The 12,539-nt window shown below is 37.5% G+C and overlaps 2 protein-coding genes across 3 annotated transcripts in view; one reads left to right on the plus strand and one right to left on the minus strand.

The window, feature by feature from the left end:
• The window catches only part of NDUFAF2 (NADH:ubiquinone oxidoreductase complex assembly factor 2), a 185,321-nt gene extending 181,983 nt beyond the window's left edge, over positions 1–3,338 (minus strand). The window contains exon 1 of the mRNA XM_060009449.1: positions 3,122–3,338. Coding sequence (XP_059865432.1) covers positions 3,122–3,248 — 127 coding nt within the window. The 5' untranslated portion in view covers positions 3,249–3,338. The remainder of the gene's footprint in view (positions 1–3,121) is intronic.
• A 131-nt stretch (positions 3,339–3,469) lies between these two features.
• The window catches only part of ERCC8 (ERCC excision repair 8, CSA ubiquitin ligase complex subunit), a 75,464-nt gene continuing 66,394 nt past the window's right edge, over positions 3,470–12,539 (plus strand). For both annotated transcript variants that reach the window (XM_060009450.1, XM_060009451.1), the window contains exon 1: positions 3,470–3,585. In XM_060009450.1, coding sequence (XP_059865433.1) covers positions 3,509–3,585 — 77 coding nt within the window. In that variant the 5' untranslated portion in view covers positions 3,470–3,508. The remainder of the gene's footprint in view (positions 3,586–12,539) is intronic.

Here is a 12,539-nt window from a genome sequence, read left to right on the forward strand (position 1 = left end):
TAAATGTGCAAAAGGAGGTGAAAATAATGAAACAAGGTTCAAAGAGGTTCCAGTCAGAATCAAGTATACAAATACAAGAATTTATCTTAGAAAGGAAGAGAATTACCTTTTGAAACATGAGATAAATGGAATCGTATGGATAAAAACTCAGGGAAGTTACAAATAAGAAGGGTGCAATAACTAAGGAATTTTCTAGATCAAGTTTGAGGAATCTTCTACTAAATAATCTACTATAGAGCAAGCAAACTTTCAATAAAAAGATGTCAATCAATACTTTGCTATTAAAAATGCCGAGTACATGCTATACTCATAATCTTTTTATCCTGAAATGCCAATATGCTTTTTTAAAAAAAGTTAAAATTTCCACAGTTCTAAACTTAAATTCAGCTGACTAGACAATACTCAAGACTTATTTTGAATTACATAACAACAGATTTTCTCTTATTAAATAAAACCCTACGTGGAAAATATAGTAGTTCTTTGATGACTGGCACCACAGTAATTAACTGAATTAAAAGAAAAATTAATTTCCTCTAAAGGGTTCTTAAACACTCTTCATTGATGGTGTTCAATTATGCAACTCAAAGAAAACTCAAGGAGACCTCTAAAGAACCACCTTTCATATCAAGGAAATAGAAAAGTTAGATGACTTATTTTTTGAAAACTTGCTTGAAAACAAACTAAAAATATTTTCCCTTGCTTTATAGTAGAAGGCTTAGGAAATGTGTAATGGTACTTATAGACTGTATAACACATCTGTACCACAGCCCTCAATTATCTAAGAACTGAGACACACAGAGACATTAGACAGCAGCATGCATTGATTCTACTACATCATTGGTAAAAGCCTGATTTTCTCACAATCAAGAGTACATGGATTCAAAATATCAAGCTAATTGAAGCATAAATTGGCATAAGCACTTTGGAAAACAACTTGGTATTATAATAATAAAATTATAAGATAAACATTACCTGTGACTCACAAATTATACCATTTTAGAATACACATGATTTTGTTAATTTAAGTCTTTCTTTAATGATACTGTATTTTCAATGAAATGAAATTAATACAAATTTTTTTTAATGGTCAAAAGATTTGAACAGATACTTCACCAAAGATCCATGGATGGCAAATAAGCACATGAAAAGATTCTCAACATCCTCAGTCATTAGGAAAATGAAAATTAAAACCATGAGATAACACTATCTACCTATTAGAATGTCTAAAATAAAAATAAAAACAAAAAAACTGACAAAACCAAGTGCTGGTGAGAATGTGAAACTAGAACTTTCATGTGTTGCTGGCAGGAATGAAAAATGGTACAACCAGTTTGGAAAACAGTTTGGTAGTTTCTTACAAAGTTAGTTATATATACATTTACCCACAAGTCAGCAATTCCACTCCTAGCTGTTCACCCTAGAGAAATTATGTTCACACAAAATCCTATATGTGAACGTTTATAGAGGCTTTTTGCACAATCACCAAAAACAGTAGAAACAACCTAAATGTCCTTCAGCTGCTAAACAGATAAACTGTGGTAAACCCATATAATGGAAGGGAATACTACTTAGTAACAAAAAGGAACTACTGATACATGGATAAATCTCAACTGCATTATGCCATGTGAAATAAACTAGACTCAAAAGACTGCAACTTGTATTCAATATAGCTCCATTTATTATACATGATGTTCTGGAAAAGGCAAAACTGTAGGAACGTAAAACAGATCAGTGGGTGTCAAGGGCAGGGTGAGGGAATGAAATATTAAGGGGTAGGAGGGACTTTTGGGGGTGATGGAACTGTTCTATATCTTGACTGTGGTGATACATGAGAGTATGCATTTTTCAAAAATCATAAAACCACACACCAAAAAGGATGAACGTTACTGTATGTAAATTATACTTCAATTTAAAAAGGTCAATCTGATGTTTTTCGTATTTTTTTAACGTTACCTGACAACTTATGGAAAAGAAACATTTTTCTCTCTGCTTCCTCTGTCAAGAAACACTTCACCACCATTCTAGGTTCTTTGTGGACTTTTAAGACTTATTTCCTGCCCTGATAGAGTTTAAATGCTCATTAGGGAAACAAGTCTAAGATATTAAAATAAGTTACAGAAAAGGGCTAGGCAAAACAATTTTGAGTAATAAATCAAGGAATACCCTTTACATATGCTCTACGAAGAAGAAATGCCCTCTGTCAAGAGTTACGGGAAATGAATGGAACACAACTTTTAAAGGTCTTAGTGTTTCTCAATATTATTGCTATTATTATTATCTCTAACTTTCAAGTGAGGATACTGAGACCTGCGGAGGACAAATACTTTGTCTGTGATCCCTCAGTTATTAGATCTCAAAGTTGAGATTCTAACCCATGCCTTTCTGACCCCAAAGCCCGAGATCTTTTGCATCGCGGCGCTGGAACAACACAGAAGAGTTTACCACGACTGCCACGTGGTGTGATCTCAAAGACCAGCAACGGCCCCTACCTCCCCAAACATCAAGACTTCGCAAGATTCCTGCACAGAAACACGGTTAGCGCCCTGTATCTTCAAGTCAGCGCAACAGGGTCTTGGGAGTGTAAACTCATGGGAAAGGTAACGTGGAGCCTTGCGGGGATCTCTTTTCCATACAGTCAGCGTGCATGGCCCTACTTCTGACAGTTTTGGCCTTGAGGAAGGTGACGCCTGGGGCCAACGCCGGAGCCACTGAAAAAGGTCAACACCACGAAAGAGGAGAGCGGAGGCGCTCAAAATACACCTCTTCAATTACCCCGCGCCAGCCTGGTCGCAAGAGGGTCACGGGAGGAGGAAAGGCACTTCCCTACCCCTCCCGGGAACCTTTGGTAAAAGACGTCCGTGGACTTGTCCCCGTCTACGTCGCCCGACCTCAAGGACCCACACTGAGGGGGGCAGAGGGGGCGGTCCTCCGCTGGCGGGGCTCTCGGCGATGGGAGATACAACGCTAGCGTTGTATCCGTTCACCGACAGCCCGTCTGAAAGCCAGCGGCCAGAGTAGAGAGGGTTGTGGGGAGAACGAACTCGGGTTGTCTACTCTGGTGATTACAAGTGCCGCACATCGTTTTTCGACACCCCAACCGCTGCCCTAGCTCTCATCTCACCTCTCCAGTTCTTGTACTCTGGGATATAGTAGTATTTGTTCCCGAACAGGTCTGTGCCCACTTGCTCCTTCACTTCCTTTGACAGCGCTCTCCACAAGACACGGAACAAATTCTGAGACCAACCCATGCCTTCCCACCGGCTCCAGCGCGGGTCGTACCGTGACCTGCCGAGGTTCCCTGAGACCAAAGCGAGAAAGCCCAGGCAGCCGACCCAGCCCACCTGCTCAGAGGAGTCCCACCCACCTCCTTCCGTACACCCTCAAGTAACGACGCTCTCCATTGGCCGGATGGCATCATGCTTGACCAATGGGAGACTCCGCTCTACACCCCAGCCTCAGTGTTCTGTCATGGCGCCGTCCAGTTCGCAAGCCGGTGTGAAGGGACGGGATGCTAGGGTTTTTGTTGGCACGACAAGCGGGTTTGGACGACCCTGTTCGCCTTCGGAGAGCGGAGTCCACACGGAGGTAAAGAAAACCTTATTCTTTTATCTAATATTCAGGTTAAATTCTGGGCCAATGGGGCTTCCCTGGTGGCGCAGTGGTTGAGAGTCCGCTTGCCGATGCAGGGGGCACGGGTTCGTGCCTCGGTCCGGGAAGATCCCACATGCCGCGGAGCGGCTAGGCTCGTGAGCCATGGCCGCTGAGCCTGCACATCCGGAGCCTGTGCTCCGCAACGGGAGAGGCCACAACAGTGAGAGGCCCGCGTACCACCAAAAAAAAAAAAAAAAAAAAATTTGGGCCAATGGCTGTGTTAGCTTTGCCTCACACTTGGCCGCCTCATTACCACTTTTCTCCACCACAACTGGGCTTTACTCTCTCTTCTGTTCTGTGGCTTGAGAAAATAGGATAGGTTTTATATACCTGTAGGCAGGTGGGTGCGCACGCGGGCTCGAGTGAGGGCGCTATAAATCTAAATGAGGATATTTTCATTTTACTTTATTCCTTCGCCCCGATTCCCAAGGAATAACTATCTTCCAAGAATTCGTTCTTTCATTTAGTCAACGTATTTAGTGAGCTGTTACTATGTGACAAGCAATATGTTAAAGGCGGAGCATAGGCCAGGAATTGAACAAAGTTTAGCATGACTAGAGCAGAGAATTGTGGAGAGAGGGCCATTGACAAGAGATGAAGCTGGAGAAGTAGGGGAGGCTAGATGGGGAAGAGTCTTGTATGCTTGGTTAAGTGGTAAGAAGATGAGAATAAGGTGACAACTGTTGCATTTTGTCATCTGCTTAGAGAATGGATTGAAGTTGAGAGCAGGATTGGGAGCCAAGTTAGGTAACTGTTGCAAGGAGAGAGTTGATGGAAGCCCAAGCCAGGGACGTGGCAGTTGGGGCCAAGAGGGTGAAGATATTTTAAAAAAATCTAAGAAATAGTATCAACCAGCCATGGAGATTAATTGGATATAATGAATGATGAAAAAGGAAAAGTCTGCAATGATTCCCAGCTATGTGCCTTGTATGTCAGGGTGAATGATGGTAACATCTCTCCCCAAAGAGGGAGCAAGTTTTACTTTAATTTTGTTCATATTGACTTTTCCCATATTGCTTTCAAGGAACTTGTGGAGATTTCACTTGGAGAGTGCAGGACACAGTTGCATATAGTATATGTTTGATGCTCAGGAGAAATTTAGATTGTTTAATGCAAGATGATACGTGAAGTGAGGAGGACATAAGATCACCCAGGCACTATTTGTGGAGTAAGAAGAGAGAAGCAGTTCAGTGATTACAAACCTGAAAAATACCAACACTTAAAGTTAGGCAGAAGATGAGACTGCAGAAGAACTGAAAAGGAGTAACCAGAGGGATTGAAGGCAAACTAGGGTGGTGAGGTATCATGGATGCTGAGGGAAGACTGTTTGAAGAGGGAGTCATCAAATGTGTCAGTTGCTGCCCCCGAATCCCTTCTTTGCTCTCAATGGTTCTCCATCCCATTATTCTGCTCTGTTTTCTTCATTCAATTTATTGCCACTGAAATTGTATTATATACTTATTTTTTTTACTGGTATATTGTCTTCTAAAACCCTGTATTCCCATTGCCTAGAAGAGGGTTTGGCACAATTTGTATGATGTTTTGTGTTCTAAGATGTATTATCCTTACATTTTAGTATTATGCTTTTAGAATGGGTAAATATGTTTCTAGATAGTACATACAGTTTTAACTAAATAAGAGAGTATTAATTTTTTTTACCATGTTTTGGTTAGTTTTAAGCATGATTGGGGTTGCATCTCCTACTGTCCTCCAACCCCCGTTAGTGCACAGTTGACAGTAATTCCTTTTCAGCTAGGTCATCCACTTTAACAAAAGCATACAGGCATATCCAGAGTTTTTTATTCCAGTAACTGCAAGAAATCAAGCAAAATTTGTATGTATCAAAATTTGTCAGTCTGCTTAAATTTGTCAGTCTGCTTTGACTATGTGGCTTGTTTCCATCAAGTAGTTCTGCAATTCTTCCCTAATGATCAGCGAAGTAAAGTTTGGAAAATGAGTGACATTGTCCATTATCTTTAATTTCAGTGACAGTAGCGGTACTTTTTTGAAAAGAAGCAGCATTATTCTTTTTTCCCTCATATGACCAGAGGTCTTATCATATCAGTAGTAATGTAAATCGTGTGCACCACTGAGTGTCTGAAAAATTTGGTTTCTTGTTGTCTTTTAATTCCAAAAAGTCCTTGGTCTGAGGAAGCAACTAAGTATAGCTCTTTAGCACAGTCAAAATTCTGTGACCTAAACCTCTTACTTCATTAGAAGAAATAAAAATTCAAAACAGTGAAGGTTTCCTAACCAAATTGCCAGATTAATCCATCTTTAAATAGATTTCATTTCCTCTGTAAAACATTGATTCCCCAAGCATACTTAACCTTTCTGGTTACAAACCTGTACTCTAGTAATCTAATGCACATCTCTCCCACCAATTGCTTTGTGTGCTTATCAAAAGTCATTATTTCTCCCTAACCCTATTAATGCTAGTTTTATTTATTATTCTGATGATGTCATTTTAGTGGGAGCTGATGAAGTATGAATACAAAAGTTGCTATTCTTATAAAACTAAATGGACCACTTTTGAAATAGTGCAAACAAATGGCTTAAAACAAAATGAGATATGATTGAGACAGTTATTATAAAAGATTTGGGGAAAGTGTAAAAAGATGAAACAGTCTTTTTCAACTTTGCCAGAATATTTAAAATAACATAGGGTATTTGGAAAAAATCCTCATGCTATCGTTCCAACCCCATGTATTCTAGTCTAATTGGTCTAGGACACTGGAATTTTTTAAAGTGCCCTAGCTGATTGTAATGTATAGCTAGAAATGAGAATCATTGCTTAAGAAAGACTCCACATTCAATTGCTTTGCATATCTTAGATTCCATATTCAGTTGCTTTGTATATGTCTTAAATTTTCACCCAACTAAAATATATAAATTAATAAATAAAAAACAAATTTTAACAATCCTTGAAAATCATAGACTATATATAATATGTGTATGGTTTATGGAAGAAAGATGTTATGGCCCTCTGTTCAGCACATTTCATTCTTCTTCAAAAAATTAGCTAATATTCAGACAGTCTTTGCTTTGCATAGTAGTGCACATCCATAAAACTGATTGTGTAAGCTAAAACCTATGCAAAGTTATCTTAATAATTAGTGCGGAAAATTCAAATTGTTCTGTGACCTTTAAAAAAATTTTTTGAAGCACTAGAAGTCACTATCAGTTATCTGTGTAACGTAAAATATTAGAAATGATGAGAACCAAAGTATATTTCTTTGTTTAAAAAAAAAAACTTGTCAAGAGTAGTTTGAGCAGTGCTTGTCTTCTCATTGAACAACTTACAAGTTGAGCATCTTTTCTTTACCTTGGCTAATTATCACACGCCTTTCTAAATTTGTGTCAGATTCCAACATTTTATCCTTTACATTCTCAATGGCTTGAAATATCTCTGAGAGTTCTCTTTATTTATTTATGTATTTATTTATTGCCATGTGGTGCGGCATGCAGGATCTTAGTTCCCCGACCAGGGATCGAACCTGTGCCCCCTGCATTGGGAGTGCAGAGTCTTGACCACTGGACCACCAGGGAAGTCCTTGAGAGTTCTTTTAATGTGAAGATTTCTGCCAGCATCACTTCTTCTGGGACATATTCAGCCTTTTCATCGCAAACACTTTACCTCATTTATGTCGATAAGTTCACCTTCATTGATCTCTTCAGTCTGCATATCTAGAGTTTCTAAAATGGCAGCAATGTCAACATTCCGCAGTGAGCTATTTCTTTTGTAATTCCATTTACATTCAATTTGAGTTTCACTTCCAGTATCATCACTTTGTGTTGCTTTTGTGCACTTTAATTATGTTTGCTAATTCCCCCATTCAGTTATCCATTTTTGTGGAATTCCTTGTGGGTTTATCTCAGGGGCACAGAGGTAACAAAACTAAATGCTGTGTGTGAACTGAATAACAAATGCACAGTGATCATCTGCAGACTTTGAAAGAAGTCATGCAAAGTGCTCACTAATTTTAATGTACATGTTATTTTCATAGTAGCTTGTGGACTGAAAAGCAAGTATTGAACACTGCGCTTTTTACTCACAGTTAATATACTATGGTAACTGAGATTTGAACCATGTTGTCGTGGTCTGGTATTAACTAAATCATGGTAACTGAAATTCGTGTGTATCAGACAATGCAAAATAAGAACTACTTGTATATTTAAGTTAAACTGTTTAAGGTAGTTTTTTTTTAAGATTCCCCTCTTTAATGATATTTTAGCTTAACTAAACAAATACAGTCCTATTTTATTCAAAGAAGATGTCTACTGTCATTTGCCCTAGTTTCTTCCTTGTCGTTGACTACAGGCAAAGACATGAACACTAAAATGCAATGTTTATAATTCATACCCTCCTTTTTTATTTTATAACTCTACTGAGGTACAATGATATACACTAAACTGCACATTAGAGTATACAATTTGATGAGTTTTGACATATAATACACTTTTGATACCATCACCATAATCAAGGTAACAATCATCCATAAGCCCCAAAATTTCATCAAGACTGTAATCCCTTTCTCCCTTCTTTCCCTGTTTCACATTCTTTCTACTCCAGGAAACTACCGATCTGCTTTCTGTCACTATTGATTAGTTTGTATATTTCAGAATTTTTTATAAATGAAATTATTTTTTCTTAGCGTTCTTTCACTCAGAGTAATTATTTTGAAATTTCTCCATCCTGTTGCATGTATCCATTCTTTTATTGCTGAGGAGTTTTCCATTTTGTGGATATACCATGACTCGTTATCCATTCATTTGTTGATGGGCATTTGAGTTGTTTTGGGACTAGTACATATAAAGTTGCTCTAAAGATTCATGCACAAGTCTTTGTATGGGCATATGCTTTTATTTCTCTTGGGTGAATACCTGGCAGTGGAATGACTAGGTATATGTTTCACTTTTTAAGAAACTGACAGTTCTCTAAAAGCTTACATTCCTATCAGCAGTGAATGGAAGTACTGATTGCTTCACATTTTTATTTACCTGTTCCTGCTTTCTTTTGGGTTATTTGAACATTATTTAATATTCTGTTTTAATTTATCTATTGTGATTTTGACTATATCTCTTTGTATAGTATTTTTTAGTTATTGCTCTAGGAATTGTAAAACACCTACTTAACTTCATTTTCTACTTAGAATCAATATTTTACTCCTTCATTTGGTATATTGAAACTTTATCACCCTTTACCTTCCACCATATGTGGTGTTGTCTTATATATTAGATTTACATACATTGTAAACTCCATTGGACAGTGTCACAATTTTTGTTTTCAACCATCAAACATACTTTAAAGGGAAGAATAGCCTATTTACCTAGATATGTATCATTTCTGGTGTTCTCTTTTCATTTCTGATATCCCAAGTTTCCTTCCTATATCACTTCACTTCTGTCTGAAGAACTTTGTTTAGAAATTCTTTTAGAACAAGGCTGGATGGCTCTATGGTTTTGGAAAAGGAATCTGCAGTTAGTTCAATCATTTGTTTCTCTATAGGTAATTTGTCATTCTCTCTGGTTGCTTTGAAATTTTCTTTGTTTTTAGTTTTCAGCAGTTTGATTATAATGTGTCTGAGCATGGACTTCTTTGGGTTTATCATAGAGTCTATTCTGCTTCTTGAACTTGCAGATTTATATCTTTCCACAAACTTAGGATGTTTTCAGCCATTATTTCTGTCCAATATTTTTTACATACCACTTTCTTCTTTCTTTCTGAGACTCTGATGACATTTGGCCTTTTATAATTGTTACTTAGGTTCCTGAGGCTGTGTTCTTTTCTTTTCTTTCTTCTTTTTTTTTTTAGTCTTTTTAGCCTATGTTGTTAAATTGTGTAATTTCAATTGATCTGTGTTGAGGTTCACTGACTTTTTCCTCTGTCATCTCTAATCTGCAATTTAGTCTATCAGAAAAATAGTTTTTAATGAAAATTAGATTTTTGATGAAAAATAATTTAACATTTTTCAGTTCTAAAATTTCCATTTGGTTCTTAATTATGTCTTCTGTTTCTTTGCTGAGACTTTCCTTTTTTAACATTTGTTTCAATTATGTTCACATTTGCTTGCTCAAGCATATTTTAATGGCTACCTTGAAGTCTTTGTCAGATAATTCCAACATCTGTGTCACCTCAGCTTTGGTGTCTGTCTGATTGTCTTTTCCCATACAAGTTGAAATGTCCATGGTTTTTCATATGCAGAGTAATTTTGCATTGTATCCTGGACATTTTGTAATGTCATGAAACTCTGGGTCTTTTTTCAGTCCTATGAAGAATGTTGATATTTTTGTTTTAAGAAGCAATTGGCGAAGTTAGGTTCAGGCTGAAAGTTCTTACCTCCTTATGTTTGCCATGGTTCTAATGTCAATTCAGTTTTCAAAGCCATTTCAAATCTGCCCCCAATGTGTGCCACTCAGTAGTCTGTTACCTGAGTGGTACTCTGTTAGCTTAGTTTTCAGAATCTTTTGTATGCTACTTAAGGTTAGCTCCATGCATGCTCTGCTCAGTGATGAGTCCTGGAGTTCATAAATAACTTTATGAGGTTGCCTTCCTGAGCTTCTTTCTCTCAGTGATCTTTCTGGTACCTCTCATCACTGGGACTCTCCCTTTTGGTACTCCTGCTGGAAACATTGGGCTCAGTTACCCTGTTTACCATACACTAATGTGTTTGGGCCCAGTTCTGGTCCTGTAAGTGAGAAGACAGAGGAAGAAAGCAATGGTGATTGGACCCACTCTCTTGGGATCAGAGCTCTGATGAACAGAGAAAACAGATTCCTTCCCCAAGAGTTTTGACTCCCTCAGGTCACTATTTCCAGCCATTGCCAGTGCTGCTATCAGATTGCCTAGGGGCTGGGCCACAAGAGAATGGAGAAAAGAGAGAAAAAATATAGATGGGTGATTTCTGCATGTCCTTGAGTATTGGAGTTCCCTTTTTTACTCCTGGAACTTTCTCTGTCTGTGCCACAGTGCTCACTTCCAGGTTTCCAGCCAGGAAGTAGCAGAGGAGAAAAAAATAATAAACTGGCCATTGTTTTGGTGGTATGTTGGATTTGGTGTTTCCCCCAGTCCAGTTGCTGCTATTTACTTTTTGGAGTCCTCAAATAGGTATTCCATGCATTTTGTTCACATTTTATAGTTGTATTTCTAGGGAGATGGGTAAAGTGTGCTAGTTATCTTACCTCAAACTGGAGTGGCTACTTTTGAGTATTGACTAATGAAGTGGATGATCAAACGAAAGAAATATGTCAAATCACAAAGCAAGTATAAAAAGTATGAGAGAAACGATAAGAGATTTGGAGAGTAGACCCAGAAGACCCCAGAGGCAATAATAATTCCAGAGGGAGAACAAAACAAACAAGCAGAGACTAGATTGACAGACTAAAAAGGTTCACTGAAGTGCAATAGGATTGATGAAAAAGACATAAAATTAAAAATATCCTAGTAAATATATCTAGGAATGGAGAAAAAAATTATTAAAAGCTTCCAATGGTAAACAATTTATTCATAAAAGAAAAACAGGTTGACATTAGACATCTTAGCAGTTCTAGAGACTGGAATGATATCTACTAACAAGAAAAAAGGACTGCAAGTCAGGAATCCAAATTTAGCCAACCTGTCCAATATTGTGCATATGCTAAAATTCCTAGAAATATTTCACCCCTTTCCCCTTCAAGAAAAAATACCCAAGGAACAACATTAATTGATGAATAAATGTATTTGAACAAGGCCCCAGGGTATGTAAATGATGAAGAGGAGAGGAAACAGAGAAGAGCAGTGAACCTTGTAGTATGTGTATGGTTAAATCTAAATATATAATAATAAACAAGCTGGAAATATATAACATGGCTGATGAAGATCTTTTTAGACACACTTCAAAATTAGCAAAGGGGAATGAACAGCAACTTCATTGAACTAGCAAAATGAAAAGTTAAAGATGGAACTATGACATTAAGTAAACAATAAATAATATCAAGTATATCAGATGTCATACCAAAGGTGAACAGGCTGATTCCTCCCATTAAGAAGCACAGATTATCAGGTTAATTTTTAAATAAAATATAGCTAAAAGCTGTTGCTCAGAAATACCTCAATTTAAAATATTTTTAACTAGTTTACAAAATTCTTAAATATTAAAAGTTAAAGTAGAGGATAAAAAGATATTAGACAATTGTCAACAAAATGCAGAAGTCACTGTTAATATTAGTTAAGGTGAGATTTTTGGTTAAAAGCACCAAACATTGTAATAGATGATATTATTTGAAGCACAATTGATGAACTGGTGTAATAAAACATGTATTCAAACAGTTAAATATATAAAGCAAAATGTAAAGAAAATTTGACACTAGTTTCTTTTCCAGAATGGTCCTGATATAGTAGAGAGAGAATACATACATATGGGGGAAATGGATAAACAACACCCCAAATTTAATAGACATATATAACTTTACATCTCTTAGAGAATGTGCATGTTTTTTATATGTCAATGGTACATTTACCAAAATTTTTATGTACTTGGCTACCAAGAAACCTTTAACAAATTCAAAAAGGTAGCCATCTTTACAGGTCATATTCTTTGATCATAAGCTAAAGAAATTGGAAGTAAATTAATTAATGAGAACATCACCATCACCTCTAATTCAATGTTTAAAGAATTAGCAATTACAGGACTTCCCTGGTGGCGCAGTGGTTGAGTCTGCCTGCCGATGCAGGGGACACGGGTTCGTACCCCAGTCTGGGAAGATCCCACATGCCGCGGAGCGGCTGGGCCCGTGAGCCATGGCCGCTGAGCCTGTGCATCCGGAGCCTGTGCTCCGCAACGGGAGAGGCCACAACAGTGAGAGGCCCACATACCGCAAAAAAAAAAAAAAATTAGGAATTACATTCT

Source organism: Delphinus delphis, chromosome 3 (assembly GCF_949987515.2).
Source record: "Delphinus delphis chromosome 3, mDelDel1.2, whole genome shotgun sequence".
In the NCBI taxonomy this organism is placed as follows: Eukaryota; Metazoa; Chordata; class Mammalia; order Artiodactyla; family Delphinidae; genus Delphinus; species Delphinus delphis.